Consider the following 18489-nt stretch of genomic DNA (forward strand, 5'->3'; position numbering starts at 1 on the left):
GAGAGTTTATGCAACAGCTTATGCCATGATGTTTGTGGGTTTGTGTATATAAACACACTAAGATTTAGCATAATGAGTGTATCAAGACTGTTTCTGGCATATTATTAAGCCATATTTGGCTTTACCATGGTTTATTGAATACACAATAGTGGTTGAGTTCACAAGACATTAAGGTCAAGATGATCCCAAATGATTAAAGAAATCCATTTACTTAGTTTTAGAACTAGTGTACTAATAATCTCATAATGCGTTCTCTGAACTTTTCAAATCACTTATGAAGAGCAGCTCTGCACACCATGCATAGAACAAACAGAAATCAACCAGCAGATCAAAAATTGGAGCATGGGAGGATATTCTTTATTATAGTTTTAAGATTAGTATGTTAACTCAGAAGTAAATCCCTCAAAAGTCAAACAAACTGAATGCTCAGTAAACATAAAGGATGCTGCTTAATTTTGTGTTTGGGATTTCTGATCTATGATGCATTTGTGTGTATTTTTTCTTCCCAAAAAGATCATTTGTCTTTAAATGGGACAGTGTCCTCAAACAATTAAAAGATTCTCCTTATGATTCTGCTATATTTTTCTTTAATAGTGTGGGAACTACAGTTCGCATAACACCAACCACAAAATAACCAACTCATGTAATCCAACTCCGGTTGTTTGCCTATGATTTTGCTAAATACGAAGCCAACAAGTCACTTCAATTAACAACTTGTAAACAGCGCCTGGAAAATAAAAACTTGGGGGACGCGCTTGCGGTCCCACTGAAAGTCTTCAAACGAATCTGCGGAGAGGTAATAAGATAAAGCAGAACGTTAAACTACATTTCCCAGAAGGCTAAGCGCATAGACAACTGCCCTACACAACCGCCCTGAATGGGATTCTGGGAATTGCAGTTTTCCGGTTACTAAGGAGTAGCCCGTGGGACAAAATGTCGTACGTGTTCCCGACGAAGGCTGGTGTGTCGCTCAAGCAGGTGAAGGCTGTCCTGGTCACTTTTTGTCCTTTCGAGTTGAATGTACAAAGCACCAGGTGAGACGGATCGCGAGTGAGGCTTCCCGGATGCTTGCAGATCAGCCTGGAATTCCCGGATCGGACTATAGAGGGTTAGGGTTGTGTGTAATGGGAATTGCAGGCTTAGAAAACAACGTCGTTTGCAAGGAATACGCTGCCCATCCTTGGGATGCGCTACATGCTCGTTTGGGGCTAAATCCCGAGTGGGATAGAGGAAGAAATTACCTGAATGCAAATGGTCGATTGCAAGGATGCTCAGGCTTGTGGTTCCTTTTTGGGAGAAAAAAACCTTGGTGGGAAGGAAGGGTGATTGAGGGGCATCCTAACTTGAAAGGGTTGCTGGATTGTAACTGTTGCATTTAAACTGTTGCGTTTTAATTCATGAGCCAGCATCTTGTAGTAGACTTTAGTTTCCATGAGCACCCTGCAGAAGAAAACCATGGCTAGTGGTACTGAAAATCTGAGGTGTCCAGAAAATGCAAAAGTGTTGTAATTACTATCTCTTCAGTAGTGAACAGATGTTAGTTCTACTGTTCAGTAGTGAACAGATGTTAGTTAGTTAGAACTAAATCATGATTAAAATAGATCTGCAATTTGTTTCATCTGATAGTGCCTGGATATTGATCCACTGTCACCCCCTTGAGCAGGTGGTGAAAAATAAATAAAGTGTATGGTGATTCTGCTGCAGAAGCATGTGTATAGCTATCCCTACATCTTAAAACAAATTTCTGGGAGTGTTAATGGCAATTTAATTGTAAGTTTGCCATCATGCCTTCTTATGATTAAGTCAGGTCAGATGACAGTCTAGATCATGGCTATATCTACAATAACCATGATCACATTGTAGTAAATATTCTCTATAACTACAATTAGTCTCTTGCCTGAATTCACATGACATGTTGAACAATGGCTGTAGAATAACATTTTAGTATCATTATAGCTCAGCACAATGTTAATATATAGCAGGTGGGCATTGATACTGCACAAAGTAAATCAGCAAATAAGACAATCTTGTGTTTATATATATCACAGATTTTTTAAAGTAGGCCTTTTACCTTTATATGAAAAATATTGCTTCTTTTTATATAACAAATTGTTGACAAGATATACAAATACATTTTTACGGTCTTGATCTTTCTCCAACTTCTTCTCAGAAATTTTCTTCAATGTCTCTTTGAAAGGAAGGCATACAAATCAAACTTGAACTGTGATGTGAAAGCAGAGATAAAACATGATGGCTCTGAACCAGTTATAGACATCACATTTGGTAAGAAATAATTTCATGCAACCAATAGAAGGAAATGTCTATGGAGATTCTCAGTCATTCAGGTCATGGTTATCCCAAGGTGCTTTTTCAAGAGGCAACTGGACTTTCTGTTTTTTCTTTGAAGACATTTCACTTTTCATCCAGTGCTGAAGAAGCTTTTTGAATAAGGCCGATTTTAGCAATCCGGAGTGTTCAGGAGTCCTCAAGAGGCTTTCATGAAGCTTTCAGAGGGCCTCCGGGGGCGGGGGAGGCTGTTTTCACCCTCCCCAGGCTCCTACAAAGCCTCTGGAGCATGCGGAGGGAGAAAACTAGTTTTTAAAAAGGCTGAACACAGCTTGCCAGCGCGCGCATATGTGCTGGCCAGCTAATAGGGCAACACCTCACATGCCCTGACAAATGGCTCCGTGTGCCACCTGTGGCATGCATGCTATAGGTTCACCATCCTGGGTATAAAGAATAAATGTATATGATGTTTTCTAAAGAGATATTTTGTAAGATATTTTTTTATTTATTTATTTGTATCCTGCCTTTATTCTTTTTACAAATAACTCAAGGTGATGAGTAAACATATCCAACACATTTTCCTCCACCTATAACATGGGTTAGGCTGAGAGAGAGTGACTGACCCAAGGTCACTCAGATGACTTTAATGCCTAATGTGGGAGTTTGACTCACAGTCTCCTGGTTTCTAACCTAGTACCTTTATAACCACTATACCAAAGTGATTTTCCAGATATAAGCAGAATTAAGTATTCCTCTTTGAATCTTTAATGTGACCGTTAGATGGTTTGAAAGCCCTTCCAGTTTTTCTTACACATACATATGCTAATACATGTTAAATTCATGCTAATTTCACACATACCTACTACACTTGTCGTAGAGCTATTTTCTATGTGGCTATGGTTTTTTACAACTAGAGGGCTTATTGTAACTTCTAGAAGCCACTGTAGATTACTGATGAAATTACTTTAATTAGGATGTCACTAATAAAAAGGTAATGTAGAATTTTACCAGAAACAGATGAGAAAGTATGAGTACAATTGAAAATCATGCTTTGAAGCATGCCTGATTATGTTTTTTAAAGTTCTCTTTAGATCAGTAGGGCTTATTTTCTGGAACTTGGATGTGGATTGAAACCATGGTGATTATGTTTTTTGTCCCCTGGACGGAAAACACTTTTTGAAGGATTCTTTTTCCATTAGGGATTTGAACTTGGTTTGGGGAATTAGTACGATATGTTGCATATTAAGCCAAATGATGTCAATGTTTTTGAAAAGGGTGTTGAAATGGGTAAGAACTTGTAGTTCAATGGTGACCCTGAGTGTGTAGATGACAGATTTTGTCCTTGACATTCCCAGGTTATATTAAAATTCATTGCTTGAAACCCTGGAATCTGCTCTCATTTGGCTTTTATAGTATTTGCTAAATCCGTGTTTCTCAACCTTGGCATATTTAAGATGTGTTGACTTCAATGTCGAACATTCCCCAGCTAGCAGAGGAATTCTGAGTTTTGGGAGTTGAAGTCTACATATCTTAAAAGTTGCTATGGTTGAGAAACAGTGGGCTAGATTTATTTCAGGGAAAGACACTTCATATCCTAGCTTTAGATTTGTATTGTCACCCTTTCTTTAAGGATGGAAAGCTGATTATTTCAAGTTGGATCTCATATATATGTATGCATAATTTTTATTTAATGTTCAAATAAATTGAATTGTCTTAGCATTATTATTCATACTGAAAATAACATTACAAAAGATCTATCTGATTTTGTAACACAGAATATTAACACTCACTGATTGCTTTTTATTTTCCTTCTATAATTAAACTGTTATATTTCTTTTCTAGCTGATGGTGAAAGATTGATTATGAAAGGAGCCAATTTAACAACTAGAGAGATGTTACATGCATTCAACTCTAGATGTCAAAAGAAAGAACTTGCATTGGCAGAATAGCCACCACCATAGACTGCTTGAAACCGACAGTAAAAGAGTTTGCATCAATAATATAAATGCATAGAAATCTGCATGAAGCCACTTTCAGAAAATGGCAAAGACTTTCCTAATAGCTGAAAGAATCTGAAGTGGATATATAGAGGAGGCAAACTGATTCTGGTTTTAAAAAATGCTTTTTGGACTTTTGATTAATGATTAAACTCTTAACACGTTATCAGTCTTGGATTAACATCATTTTTCTTAGTATGTCAAATTATCAAGTAAGTTAGTAGTCTGTAAAATTCTGATCCTTTTCAATCACTTGATAAAAATTATATATTCACAAATATAAATTATTAAAGTTTTATTAATCTGGACTATGAAGTTTTTCTATGGTACAAATTGCATACATTTATAAATATGATTTGCTTATACATGGACACTACATACAGAATACATTAGACAAAACCACTCACTTTTTTTATAAGCTGCATAAGCTTCTTGAAGCAAGTGATAGAAAAGCCAAAAGTATAAGTATTATGTGAATTGTTGTATAGAAACTCTTCCCATTTGACTAGTCAATGTTATTCTATCTGTGTATTTGCAGGAATAAAAATACATGTTCAGAATTCAATTAATCTTTTAATTAAGCTTTGAAGGCTTCTATTGGACACTTTAATCCTATTCAGGCTAAAGATCTTTTTGCATGTAGAATTGAAGATAGAAGCATGAGGGAGTAGTGACTTCCCGCTACAAGTTGTGTTGGTATTTGAGTGAGGAACTAGTTTTCTTGAATGCAGTAGAAACTGTTTACTTCAGCATGTGGAATTAGCTTTTAACTACTGTAATGTCTCCATCTTAACCTTAAGAAGCAAAGTGCTGTTCACTGATGTTTACATATTTCATTATGTGCAAAAATACTGCCTGAGCAAGACATTTGTGAAATTGCAAAGCTATTTGATTCATTCCTGCTCTCCTAACTTGGATTCATAACATGTATGTCCCTCTCCCTTTTCGTGACCCTTAGAATGCTCCAGATTCCATTTCTGAAACGTGGTGGCAAATTTATTCCTACAAGAAAAACTCAACATTATCTTTCCAAGTGATGAAACTGAATTACTTCAGTGTTCCTCAGAATTTTGTGAACGAATTCCAACTCATATTATGTAAAATGACAACCAGCAAAGAAGGGCAGCAAGTTCATTGTGCAACATATGCTAAATTAGGCAACATTTCTGGGGAAATTGACAAATGGATTTAGAAAACCCAGGATGTATATTTATATTTCCATAATATAAATACATCAAAAGTGAGTTGTTTCATAAAATATGAATGTTTGTACAGAATCCTGTCAATGTGATTCAATTTTTATTTTATTTATCACTGATGTCTCAAATGGTGTACACAAAATAGCTGTATGTTAATTATGGAGATTATGTGGATTCAAGTAATTGTCAGTGACCCCATAGATTTTCTCCCCATGAGGCTGTATACTAGAATACTAGAATGTTGTAACATTATACATAGTAATAGGAAGCAAATTTAAATTATTGTAGAAGTTAATAATTCTATGCCCTGAATATCAGAAACAAAAAAGTTTGAATGGCTGAACATTATATTTGAAGAATAAATTAAACAAACTGAAGCATCTCCAGATGTGAACAAAAGGGGTCTGGAAGAATAAATTTAGGAATGGTTGGAATCATAAATTTAGTCTGGAGAAAAGAAAGCTATAGTGGACTTGCTAACTCTTTCTAAGTATCTGAAGGTTGTCACGTAAATAGGCAAAATCAGTCAGTTTTAGAAGGCAACAACCTGAGTTTAACTTAAAAGGAAACAGATTTAAATTGAACCTGAAAAAAAATTCCTAACTGTAAGAGCTGTTAAAACAATGGAATAATCTACATAGCGGGGTTTCCACTTTTCTATATTTAAACTGTTTAGATGGCCATCTGTCAAGGTTGTTGTGTCATACCTGGAAGCCCTCTTACATTTGTGCCTTCGGGCCTGCCACATTTTCTACTGTGGGAAAATTGGAGGGGGGATTATATAGAGCCCTGATGGTGAACCTATGGCACATGGCCACAGGTGGCATGTGGAGTCATTTCTTAGGGCACACAAAGCGTTGCCCCGTCAGCTCCAGCATGCATGCCAGCTGGCTTTGGCCTTTATTCTTCGCCGTTTTTCACCCTGAAGCCTCCGGGGGGTGAAAAACAACCCAACATGCATACTGGAAGTTCAGGAATGGACTTCTGGTTTGCGCATTGGGACGTTTTTCTCCCTCCCTCCGGAGGGAGAAAAATGGCCCTACGGGCAAACCGAAGTTGGGGGGGGGAGGCCGTTTTCACCCTTCCCAGGCTCCTAGAAAGCCTCTGCAGCCTTGGGAGGACAAAAAACGGGTCCATCATGTGCCAAAAGTGGGGGGAGGGTGTGGGTCACACACGCATGTGTGGGGGGAGGGTGTCATGCACATAGAATTATGGGTGTGGGCACGGCCATGCACAACCTCCCTGCGCTTCCCCACTTTTGGCATGCGATGGCAAAAGGTTAGCCATCATTGATATAGAGCATGGGTGGCATATAGTCAAAATAACATTCTTTCTCAGAGAATCAAGGCTACTTTGCCCTGAAGGTGCAATGAGGTGACTGGGAAGCATCTCCAGTTTTGGATGGTGTCTGATTGGATCATGTTAAGGACATGTGGGTCAGGGACTTGAACTTTCTTTTGGATGGGGAAAACATGGAAACTTTCAGATTCGGTTTTTCCCAGATGTGCCAATATGACATCTCTAATAAAATGGAACTTTGAGGAAGCTCAAGCCTCGGAGTCTTCTTTCGTTGGGGGTGTTACTTGGAACCCTGTCATGTTGTGGATTTCCTTTGGGCTGGGATTGAAGTAGATGAACATCAATGTCTCTTCCAACCTTTATATTTTATGATTCTTTATGTTATCCATAATGGGGAGATATTTATATGATTTTTGGGTTTATTTTGAAGATGAGATACTTCTACCCAAAGTTTGTAATTGATTCATTATGGACAATTCTGTCCACTGGAGTCAGATCTGGATTCAAATGTGGATGAACTTAGGAGTGTTGACAAAATTGAAATACTCTATGTGGGAGCTTTAATAAATATAAAATATCTTCTGTGTTCTTGTAATCAGGAACAGGAGGAATTTATAGTCCAAGGTTACATTCATGGGACTGACCCTGTTCCCTCCCTGATTGCCTTGGTACTCTTTTCAAGGCCTTTCTGTACCAGGACTCTTATTAGTTCAAAACTAGCTTCAGACCTCTGCAGTTTCATTAGTTGAGATTGAAGCCAATGTATTTCTAGTCTGGTTGAAGCATATTTGAAACTACAGAATAATAGCATTCATATTTAGCTTTGAAATACTGTGTTCCTAGAAGTTATGAGCAATGTGCAAGATTTATTTCCTCACCCCACCCCCAGTCCTGAAATTTAAACATACTAACATGTATTTAAAGAGAAGGGTGACTTGCCAGTTTTACATCTTCCTCCAAGGCTTCCCCCGCTCCCCCATATGACCCAATAAAAGCAGACTTTATGAAAAAGAGGATAAATGGAATTCAGATAGTTCTCAACTTATGTTTGCAATTGGGACTGGAATTTTACTCTTAAATCTTGACAGTCATACTTCGGCATTGACATGACGACCTAATTTTATGACTTATTATGGCAGCAGTTAAGAAAATCATGTGATCCTAAGTCCAAATCCATTTTTGAATGGGTATATTTTGCTGGAAACCAGCAAAAAAAAATAAAATAAAATAAAAGATTACAATCATATGACTGCAGGACACTGGAACCAGACATGAATGTGATTGCTAAGCACCCAAAATGAAGTGATGTGATGGTGGGGAGTGTCCATAGCACAACATTTTGGCCAGAAGTGCTTTCTTGGTCACAAAACATCCTTTCTGAGGTCATCTGAACTCCGAATGGTGGTTAAATGACTAGTAAATCAAAAAAATCTGTATGCAAGCATTGTCCTTTCCCTTCGATATGGAATGGGAATGAAAACAGTTTCTTTTAGTATGTAACAACCTGGGGTGGACCAGTAATACAATACAATACAATAGCAGAGTTGGAAGGGACCTTGGAGGTCTTCTAGTCCAACCCCCTGCCTAGGCAGGAAACCCTATACCGTTTCAGACAAATAGCTATCCAACATCTTCTTAAAGACTTCCAGTGTTGGGGCATTCACAACTTCTGGAGGCAAGCTGTTCCACTGATTAATTGTTCTAACTTCAGGAAATTTTTCCTCAGTTCTAAGTTGCTTCTCTCCTTGATTAGTTTCCACCCATTGCTTCTTGTTTTACCCTCAGGTGCCTTGGAAAATAGTTTGACTCCTTCTTCTTTGTGGCAACCCCTGAGATATTGGAACACTGCTATCATCTCTCCCCTAGTCCTTCTTTCTAATTTTTCAATCCTTATTCCTACCTTGCTTATTGGGTTCCTTTGCAAATGAGAAATTGAAAGGAAAACAAACTTGAGCATTAAAAAGACTGCTGAGCATTGCAGCATGATAAAGATCATATCTGGAATTGCTGCAGAAGGAAATTTAAACCACAAAAAAACCTGAAAATGTAAAACTGTTTAAATACACAAAAAAAGCACACAGATTCTTCTCATCATATCAGTTATTAAATATTATTCTTTACTAGACTGAGATGTTGACAATGTCTATCAGCCAAAGAGATAGTGGTATATGGAAGTAAGGGAGAGGAAGTTGGTACAGAATTGAATGAAAAAGATGAAACAGTAACTGATTAGAAGGCTGTACAGATTTGTCCTTGGTTGTAAAACTTTTGTACATAAAACAGTATCTGTTTTTGAACAGCTGCAAGAAGCTAGTAAGCCAGAAGAATTAAAAGCCTTAATTAAAAAAAAAAAAACAGATTTCTTACTCTGGAAAAATAGTGGTAGTCTAATATGGATTATAAAACAAAAAAACTCTTACAAGGGTATTACATTTTTTCATCATAAAACATTAAGATAGTAAACTAATTTCACATCTTGGCAACAAAGGCCAAGATGCAATGAAAATTATGTTGTCAACAGAAAAGAATTAAACCATCTTCAGGGCAATACCAAATGAATCCTTACAAATGTCTCTTGTGTTAAGTGTAACAGAGATAATACAGCTCCTTACTCTTCATGTTAAGGGATTAGTGCTCTCCTTTCAACCTATGTCACACCCCAAATGCTCTTAAGACTCTGATTGTTTCTACATAACTTTGGCATCTTGCCCAACAGTCTTCCCAGCTTTGGGTGAAATGTCAACACAGCATTGGAATGCAAAATAATGCCCACACCTGTTAACACTGCTTCTTATGATAAAACACTAAATAATCCATAAGGCCTTCAAACACAACAAAGCCACTACAGACTTCTATCGACTCCCAAGAAGAGTGAAGAAAGGAAATAAGCAGTTTTGATAACCAAATTGAAGTTACTGTGTTCTCACCAATTAATTGCAGAATAATTTATACTTAAGAACTACTTCATCTTCTGCATTTGGATCAATATTATACACACTTGCAGTATATGAGATGGCCCCATTTAATAAGAAAAAGAGGCAAATCAGTATCAATCAAGACCATCAATTGTCATATTTAGAGTCATTGGTATTAATCTCTAAGCTGTGTCTCAATATGACACTTTTAATATATCTATACGTACTACTAAAACTCTCACATCTTATCCTTTTGAACAATTTTTGAATCAAAATACCTCCAACAGGTAACCTACAGAATGTGTCCAACATCCAGGACCCATGACTTCCATGGGATTGAAATTTAGCGAAATTGGGACCACTTTGACACTACCAGGCCTTCTGAATACACTTTCCAGAAATGTATAGATTGCCTTATGCAAGGGAAGATGGGAGGGGTGTATCCTTGCCCTCTTTCCCATCACCCTTGTGCCCCTGTACCCATTCATCTGGCAGAAAGGCCGAAAGGGCAAGTAGGCATTGGCTGCTTTGGAATCAAGATCAAAATTTGTACTATCTTAATGGTGTGGCTGGTGGAGGAAGGATGAGGGAGTAACTTGGATGCTGTTTGAGGGGGGGGATCAGCAGTTAACAGCTGAAGTCTCTTCCTTCCTGGATGGAGGGGCCCCTTGGGGACACATCAACATAGGGAAGAGGGGCACAGTTTTTCGTGCGGTCCACAGCTTTCTTGGTTGCCTCTCCCTCCAGCAAACTAGCATGCTGTTCTGAGGGTCAGCAAAGGAAGAGAGGAGTTTGCTTCACTGTGATTCTCCTGTGGGATATGAGATGCTCAAGCCTATATTACATGTGGAAAGAAGAATGACTCAGCTGATCACAGATTGTCTAGTTATGCATGTCTCCACTTGGTTTGCATGCCAAGATTACAGATAATAGTACAACTCTAGTACGAATACTAGAATTAGATCAAATTATCACTCCTTATTTCTGCAATTTAAAAATTATTATGAGGAATTGTTAGAATTACACTTATGTGTAAGGGAAGTAAAGGACTTAAGAAGTCACCTGGCAGGATTTTGTGTTAAAACAGATGGCTAGGAGCTTGGATTAGTATACTGAATAATTAATGGTTCTTTAGAAGGAGATTGAAGAGTGGAATATACCTATTAGGGATATTTATATCTATAAATGCCTGTTTGTTATTGGATGGTTTCATGAAACCTAAATTCATTTCAGTAGATAGGTGGATTCATGCTTAGAATAACACTTGTCCCTTAATTCTAAGAATGTTATTTCTGGATGAGTTAGAAAGAACTGAAGTAAGCTACAAAGTGGTTTGATCATGAATGCATGCTAATTGAAAAGAAATACAGATAATCAAGCAGTTAAAGGCAGAGAAGGCACCTGGTACAGATGGCTTGACATGCGGCTTACTATAAAAATCTACAATTAGAAATGGTAGAACTTCTTAAGGAATTATTTAATAAGATTCAAACTGAAGGTAAGGTACCCCCATCTTGGAAGACAGCTTTTATATCCCTGATACCCAAAGAAGACCAAGATATTACCCAACCAAAAAACTATAGACCTATCTCACTACTTAATGTAGATTATAAAATTTTTACTAAAATACTAGCAAATAGGTTAATGTTGGTTATTCAACAATTGATTCATAATGATCAAACAGGTTTTATTCAAGGGAGACAAATGAAAAGTAATGTAAGATTAATTGTTAATGCACTAGAATATTTGGGAAAGAATAACCAAATTCCTGCCGCGTTCATATTTCTGGAGGCTGAGAAAGCCTTTGATCGAGTTAATTGGCAATTCCTGTTGAAAACACTGCAAAAAATGCAAATAGGAGAACGTTTCTTACAATCAATCAAAGCAATATATCAACAGGAAAAGGCTCAAATTATAGTTAATGGAAGTTTAACAGACTCTTTTCAAATTGAAAAAGGTACAAGACAGGGTTGTCCCTTGTCTCCATTACTGTTTATTATAACTTTGGAAATATTGATGAACAAAATACGGGGCTTGGAAGGCCTAAAGGGAATTAAGATTAGTCAGCAAGAATATAGAGTGCGTGCTTTTGCGGATGATTTGGTTATAATATTAACCCAACCGCAGGAATCTAGTATGATCTTAATGAATATGATTAACCAATATGGTCAAGTGTCAGGATTTAAAATAAATCTAGGGAAAATAAAAATACTAGCTATAAATATGAATACTAAACAAAAGGAAGAACTAGAAGGAATGATAAGATGCAAAATAGTTAAGGTCAAATATTTAGGGGTTCATATTTCAACCTCAAATGGGAAATTATATAAGTATAATTATGAACCACTTTGGCATAGTATACAGACAGAGATGAAAAAATGGGACAAGTTACAGTTATCTTTGCTGGGAAGAATAGCAGCAGTGAAAATGAATATTTTACCTAAATTTTTATTTCTTTTCCAAATGCTACCTATACTTAAAAAAGTTGTGAACCTGTTAGAATGGCAGAAGGGTATTAATAAATTTGTATGGGCAGGAAAGAAGCCGAGAGTAAAACTAAAAATAATGCAAGATGTGTGTGAGAGGGGAGGTTTGAAATTACCCAACCTAAAATTATATTATGATGCAGTAGCATTATCTGTAATTAGTGATTGGATTGATTTAACAAATGATAGGATACTTAATATCGAGGGGTATGATCTGGTATATGGCTGGCATGCTTACCTGTTATATAACAAAAAAGTGGACAAGAATTTTAAAAGTCATATCTTAAGGAATGCTTTACTGCGGGTTTGGAAAAAATATCAATATAAATTAAATGATAAGATACCCATGTGGGCAATTCCTAGACATGCAATAGAAAATATGAACATAGCACAAAAACAGGATATAATTACTTACAGACAGCTTCTTACCCTAGAAAGGGGTGTATTACAACTAAAATCCTTAGATGTATTAAAAGAGGAAAAGGTAATTCAAACATGGTTCCAGTATGGACAGCTACAGGCCAGGTGGAAAACAGATAAAAAAATTGGTTTCATGCAAGTCGAGGATAACTTATTTAAACAAATAAGAGATCAAAGTTTAATGCATATAAAGAGAATATACAATGTATTAGTACAGATGGATTCCGAAACAGAATTAGTTAAAGACTGTATGATAAAGTGGGCTCAAAATATTGAAGAACCAATAATGTTGGATACATGGGAAAGAATTTGGGTAAGAAATGTAAAATTTACACAAGCCCAAAACTTGAGAGAAAACTTTTATAAGATGTTTTATAGATGGCATTTGGATCCTAAAATGTTGGCTTCTATGTATCCGAATTTACAACCCAAATGTTGGAGATGTGATTCTCTCGACGCTACATATTTTCATATATGGTGGACTTGCAAAAAGGTTAAGGCATTTTGGATAAAAATATGGTGGATTATGCAAAATGTTCTTAAAAAAAGGATAAAGTTTACTCCTCAGTTATTTTTGTTAGGTATAACAAAATACAGCTGTAGAGATTAATTTGATTTTGCACTTAATAACTGCAGCCAGATTGTTGGTGGCGCAATACTGGAAGAAGGAAGACTTGCCTACAATTCAAGAATGGACATTGAAAGTCACAAATTTAGCTGAGATGGCTAAAATATCTGCATATCTTAAGCATCACTCAAATGAGAGATATAAACGAGACTGGAAAAAATGGATTGATTATATACAAAATAAATACGGGACTAAGAAATTCCAGATAGCTTATGATTAAGATCAGGAATGATATAAATTGTTTAAAGCTAGCTTAGCAAGAAGGAGCTAAGTCCAACGTAAAGATGTTATCAATTTTCTATTCTTTTTTCCAATATATTTTAGACTGTTTTTGTTAAAGATTTATACCGTTTATGAGTTCTGGGAAGTCGGGGGAGGGAAGGCGGGGGGGGTGGGTTGGGAGGAGGCTGGGGGGGAACGGGGGAGGTTTGATGAGAGGTGTTAGATTTTAATGTAATTTGATTACACATGTATACTGTCTTCTCTTATTTTTTCTTTAAAACTAGGATATGTTAAGTATATTGATATGGAAGCGGAAATACACCAAGGAGAGGAAGAGTGGGAAATAGAAGGGAGAAGAAAGATGGGAAGAGAGAGATAGGAGAGTGGGTAAGGGGGGAAGATGAGGAGGATAAGGAGGAGTGGAATGTAGAGAGAGGAGAAGAAGAAAGAAAGGGGAAGTAGAGTAGGAAAGGATGATGGAGGGAAGATAGGAGGTAGGAGAGAGGTAGAAGAAAGAGGTGTATGGAGAGCGGAGGAGCTAATAATGGGTTTTTATTTTTTTGGGCGTTGATGACAAGAGGAATTGATGTAATTACTATTTAATACTATAGGATACTGGCTATGTATAGTATACATGTGATTGTATGTTAAGAAAACGGAAAATAAAAAACTATACAAAAAGAAAAGAAATACAGATTTGGGTACAAAATGAGCAGAACAATATCCCTCATCATCTTGTGCAAAGCTATATTCAGAAAATGAAATACTTCCTGAATATGGGCATTTTAGATTTTAAACCCATTTTTAATTCAATACTTAGAATTGTTCTTGGAAAAAACTTAAAACACATTTATGGTATTGATCTTCCTTACTGCAGAATTTATATTCAAGTGTATGTCTAAAAGTTAGATGTTATTCACTTAAGTTAACTCACTCTGGGATGTGTGCATTAGGGATGTATTTTACCTCCAACTTTGTTTAATATATATGTTATCACTATATCAATATTTGATATAATCTTGATTTTCACATTGCATATGTATCTGGCATAAGATCCCCATGTTTTATAAAGACAATGCTGCTGTTATATTACATACTGGGCTTAAAAGAGCAATAAAAGCCATATTTCACATAGCAAGCAGAACTATCTGGTAAATAGTTTTTAAAAAAATATTTAAAAAAATGCTTTTTGCCAGGAGAAAAGCTGAATAACGAGGAGACTGGGAATTAATCTGGTCAAAATTTTAAAATATCTTGGAAAGCTTTTCCACTCCAAAGCGACTTGGAGCACACACTGTGACTAAATACAGTAGTATGTGAAGCCTCAAGTTAGTCAACTATTTAATGTGTTTTCTTTACTAATGTGATCGGTTAATATCAGCCGCATCAAAGCTTTTTGAAGCCACATTTTTGGCCTAAATCCTGGGTGGTAAAAAGGTGGGAATTTATGTCAAGAAGGATGGTTGTCCCCAAAACTGGGCTCTTGCTTGGTGTCAAAGCCGATAAGTCACCGGACACAAGGTGTGATATAGAATTGTACTTTTATTTTGGTACCAAGATATAAGGACCCTGGTTTGAAAAGCTAACGAAGGGCACAGAGTAGAATCTCACAGCAGTTTTTATAGTCAAGGGATGGTCGCGTTCAACCCTTTGCCCTTCCGCTAATAATGCATGCATAACAGATAATATTGATTGGTTATTTGGATTTCACGTCATTTGTTTTTCACCCCAAGTCACGGATATCTTGCAAAGTGTGCCACTTCTATGTGGCTTTTGCGGTTTTTCTTATAAGCAGCTATTCTTGTTCCTAATATCCTGGCTAGTGGTTTTAAGGTGCTAACTTTTGTCTCGCTGTTAATGTGTAGCCCTCCCTCCTTCCTATTGCAGAGCAGAATAAAAGAACAAACAGTTTTTTCTGAGGCAGCCCCCCCCCCCGCAACCCCCCTCCCTCTTTAGTGAGAGACAGGAAAGGAACAAAGTTCTTAATTGTCAAGGCAAAGAAATGAAGACAGAGAAAATGTTTTATCAGCATTCATATTCCTCACTCTTATGTCCATTCCATCTACAGCTGGGTCTTATCACCACATATGACCCTTCCTCTGATCCCCAGGGCCTCATCTGGACATACATTCCATCATTTGATCCTTCAGGATGAACTGGAGTAGGTGAAAACAAAATTATTGAGAGCCGAGTTTGCTGATCCTAAAAGGACAGCCAATATCCAGCTTAGATAGATTTCTGTTCTGGAGACAGAAATGCCTAAAATTATGGTAAAAAGAAGGCTGAAAGCTGATGGTTTATTATTGATTGAAAATCCAACACTTCCCAAAAGTTTTCTGCTTTTAGGTTTTGCTGATGACTTTGCCTCAAACTGGAAATTGGTGGAAGAGCAGAAGGTGACATCATTTGGGCTTTTGGCACAATTTTTATTGACATTAAGATACAATCAGGCTAAGCAAACACTTAAGACAATGAACGATATGGAACATCAGACTGAGGTAAATAGATTGTCCCAGAACAATAGAATTTGGTCTGTTAAGAGTATATTAGATCTAGCAAATTGTTTACATCCTGTCTCTTTTCCCATGCTGAAGAAAACTTTTTATAACATCATTCCTTCTGCTTTGCTGCAAGACGGGTATGCTAAAATTCCATTAATTGAGCATACCTGCCCAGGGCCTTGAAGGGCAAGAGGCAAAACCAATACCAACAGTGAAGTCAGATAAAAGGGGGTTGAGTTCGAAGCAAGAATGTAACATGAGTAAATGATTCAGACAAACCACTTCCTAAATTCACATGTACTAACTTATCTGTCATTGGTTTTCTGGTCTGGTTTACCTTTAAGGGTTGGTGTGTGCTAATAAGATAGAAACAATAACTCTTGTACAGGAAGTCCTTGGTTAAGAATAGTACTTGGGACTGAGAACTCTGCCACTAAGTCACTTGGTCATAAATTGTGATGTCACATGGCTGCATCAAATTATGACAACAGTCCTAGTTCCAGTTGTGGTTATTAAGTGAATCCCTTGAGGTTAAGGGCATCTTCACATATTGCCATTTGCAACCTCCTGCTGACTTTCTCATTGACTTTACTTGTTGGAAGCCGGCACCAAAGATACAAATGGTGAACATGTGATTTCAGGAAGCTGCAACTGTCCTAATTGCAGGCCACTTGCTATATGCCCAAATTGTGGCCATCTGACCAATAATTGCAACTTCAACTGTATTTTTTTTTCTTGTACAACCAATGTTTGTTAACCTATCTGTATTACTAAACTTCTTGTAAGACTAATACATTAATAAGCTACTACTACTATGTAATTGTTACAGGGTTATTCAGACCAATCTTATTTTACCCCTCTTATCCCAATGTGATGGAAGATTGGACACACTCCTTGTGAAGTTCCTGAGAAGTTTTGATCCTTCCACTACTGACCCAGTAGCTAAGTTTCGTGTTGCTGCAATGAAAATGCCATAAGGCAATATCTGGCACAGGGATAATTCCAAGTCAATATAAAATAAATGATATACAATAAAAAAAATCTAGAGGATACTATAGTGAAGCTAAGCTTAGCTACTGTATTGTTGTCTCTGGACCATTGAATGAAATTAGAACCATACTATTTTAATATTATACTTGCTTGATAGGTACAATTTATTTATTTCTTTGAATCAGTTTCAGATATCAAAGATTTGGGAGAAAATAACATAGGATAACCTGACCAAAAATATTTGCAAACTTCATAACTAGGACTGGGTGCTCAGATTTCTCAATTCTCAAGCTGCTTTGAAATCTACCTTGCCTCATAAGATTTTTTTTTATTTCTGTGGCTTTAAATGCATTGTCTCTTTAAAGCACATCTATTGGATGAACTGAGCTTTCATGCATGTTTATTCAGGAAGGAGTCCTACTGAGTTCTATGAAACTCCTTAGAATTGTGTATTTAGAACTGCAACCAAATTCAACAAATACCATTTAATGGGATCGAAAACTGAGCGCATATTTTCTCAGTAACGTCTAATATTTTGGAATGCAGCTGTGTAAACTTCTTTCTAGATTGGGAAAACAAAATGTAATTCAGGACATTCAAGTTTACTATTCCAAAGATGCCTTAGTAAAAATGGGCCAAAAAATAGAGGTTAATCAAAAAACACATCAAAGTTTTTATTGCTTTAATCAGGAGGACCACCTACAATGTATGATTTGTCCCTCTTCCTTGCATTCTTTTTAAGTTAGGTCCTCAAATGAATAGACAATGAATGAATATTTGATAAAAGGGAAGTGGGAACTTTTCAGATCTCTGGCCACCTATTGGCCCTGCTTGAGTCCAACTATGAACTGGTAAGTGACTATGCACATGAAACTTCTCATTGTTCCTCTTTTAAGTTTGAATGTCTCTTGAATACATGTTAATGTAACATTCCTTTTCACATTCCTTTAACAAGTCCCTACAGTTTTCCTGGCGAGATTTTGGAAGTGGTTTGCCATTGCCTGTTTCCTAAAGCTGAGGAAGAGTGACTGGCTCAAGGTCATCCAGTTCGCTTTGTGCCTAAGGCAGGACTAGAATTCACTGCCTCCCAATTTCTAGTTTGATGCCTTAACTATACCACCAAAACTGGCTTATCAATATATTTCTTCAATCAGATATAAAAATATACCAACGCACCAAGTTAATATAATAGCAATACTTTAGTTGCAGGACATATGTACAGACATACTGTATGACAGTAAGAGGGACAACAATATTTCATAATTCCCATGCAAAGATTAGTGATTTTATCCACTATTACATATTAAGAGACATGGAAGTGTTTATAGATCTTTCTATGTCTTTGCAGAGTTTACATGGTTTCATGTAAGCAAAAAGCAAAATATTTTCTTTTTTTAACAGTTTAAAATACATAGATTAACATATTTGGTTTTACAATATAAAATGTTACCTACTTATAGACAGATACAGACAGACAAACACCCTATATTGGTTAAAAACAAAAAAATATTTCCAAACTAAAAAATCTCATTAAAAAAACGAATAA

General features: G+C 36.6%; 1 protein-coding gene across 2 annotated transcripts; it reads left to right on the top strand.

The window, feature by feature from the left end:
• Positions 1-900: 900 nt before the first annotated feature.
• Positions 901-5844, top strand: MRPL53 (mitochondrial ribosomal protein L53). 2 transcript variants are annotated; one of them, XR_004255914.1, is made up of 4 exons: positions 901-1034; positions 2171-2283; positions 4129-4495; positions 5242-5844. XR_004255914.1 is itself a non-coding variant. In XM_032223368.1 (3 exons), exons 1-3 carry the CDS (start codon positions 934-936, stop codon positions 4233-4235), a joined length of 321 nt encoding a protein of 106 aa, XP_032079259.1. In that variant the 5' UTR covers positions 901-933; the 3' UTR covers positions 4236-5844. The 2 variants fall into 2 exon arrangements, 1 of the variants encoding a protein (XP_032079259.1); XM_032223368.1 differs by having other exon boundaries at positions 4129-5844.
• Positions 5845-18489: the final 12645 nt, after the last annotated feature.

This window comes from Thamnophis elegans, chromosome 8 (assembly GCF_009769535.1).
Source record: "Thamnophis elegans isolate rThaEle1 chromosome 8, rThaEle1.pri, whole genome shotgun sequence".
NCBI classification, from domain to species: domain Eukaryota; kingdom Metazoa; phylum Chordata; class Lepidosauria; order Squamata; family Colubridae; genus Thamnophis; species Thamnophis elegans.

Excerpts from the sequence above, each read along its gene's own strand:
- MRPL53 (XM_032223368.1), top strand. The coding sequence starts at position 934 with ATGTCGTACGTGTTCCCGACGAAGGCTGGTGTGTCGCTCAAGCAGGTG. Across the intron at positions 1,035-2,170 it reads TTGAATGTACAAAGCACCAG|AAATTTTCTTCAATGTCTCT; the intron begins GTGAGACGGATC and ends ACTTCTTCTCAG. Across the intron at positions 2,284-4,128 it reads AGTTATAGACATCACATTTG|CTGATGGTGAAAGATTGATT; the intron begins GTAAGAAATAAT and ends TTTCTTTTCTAG.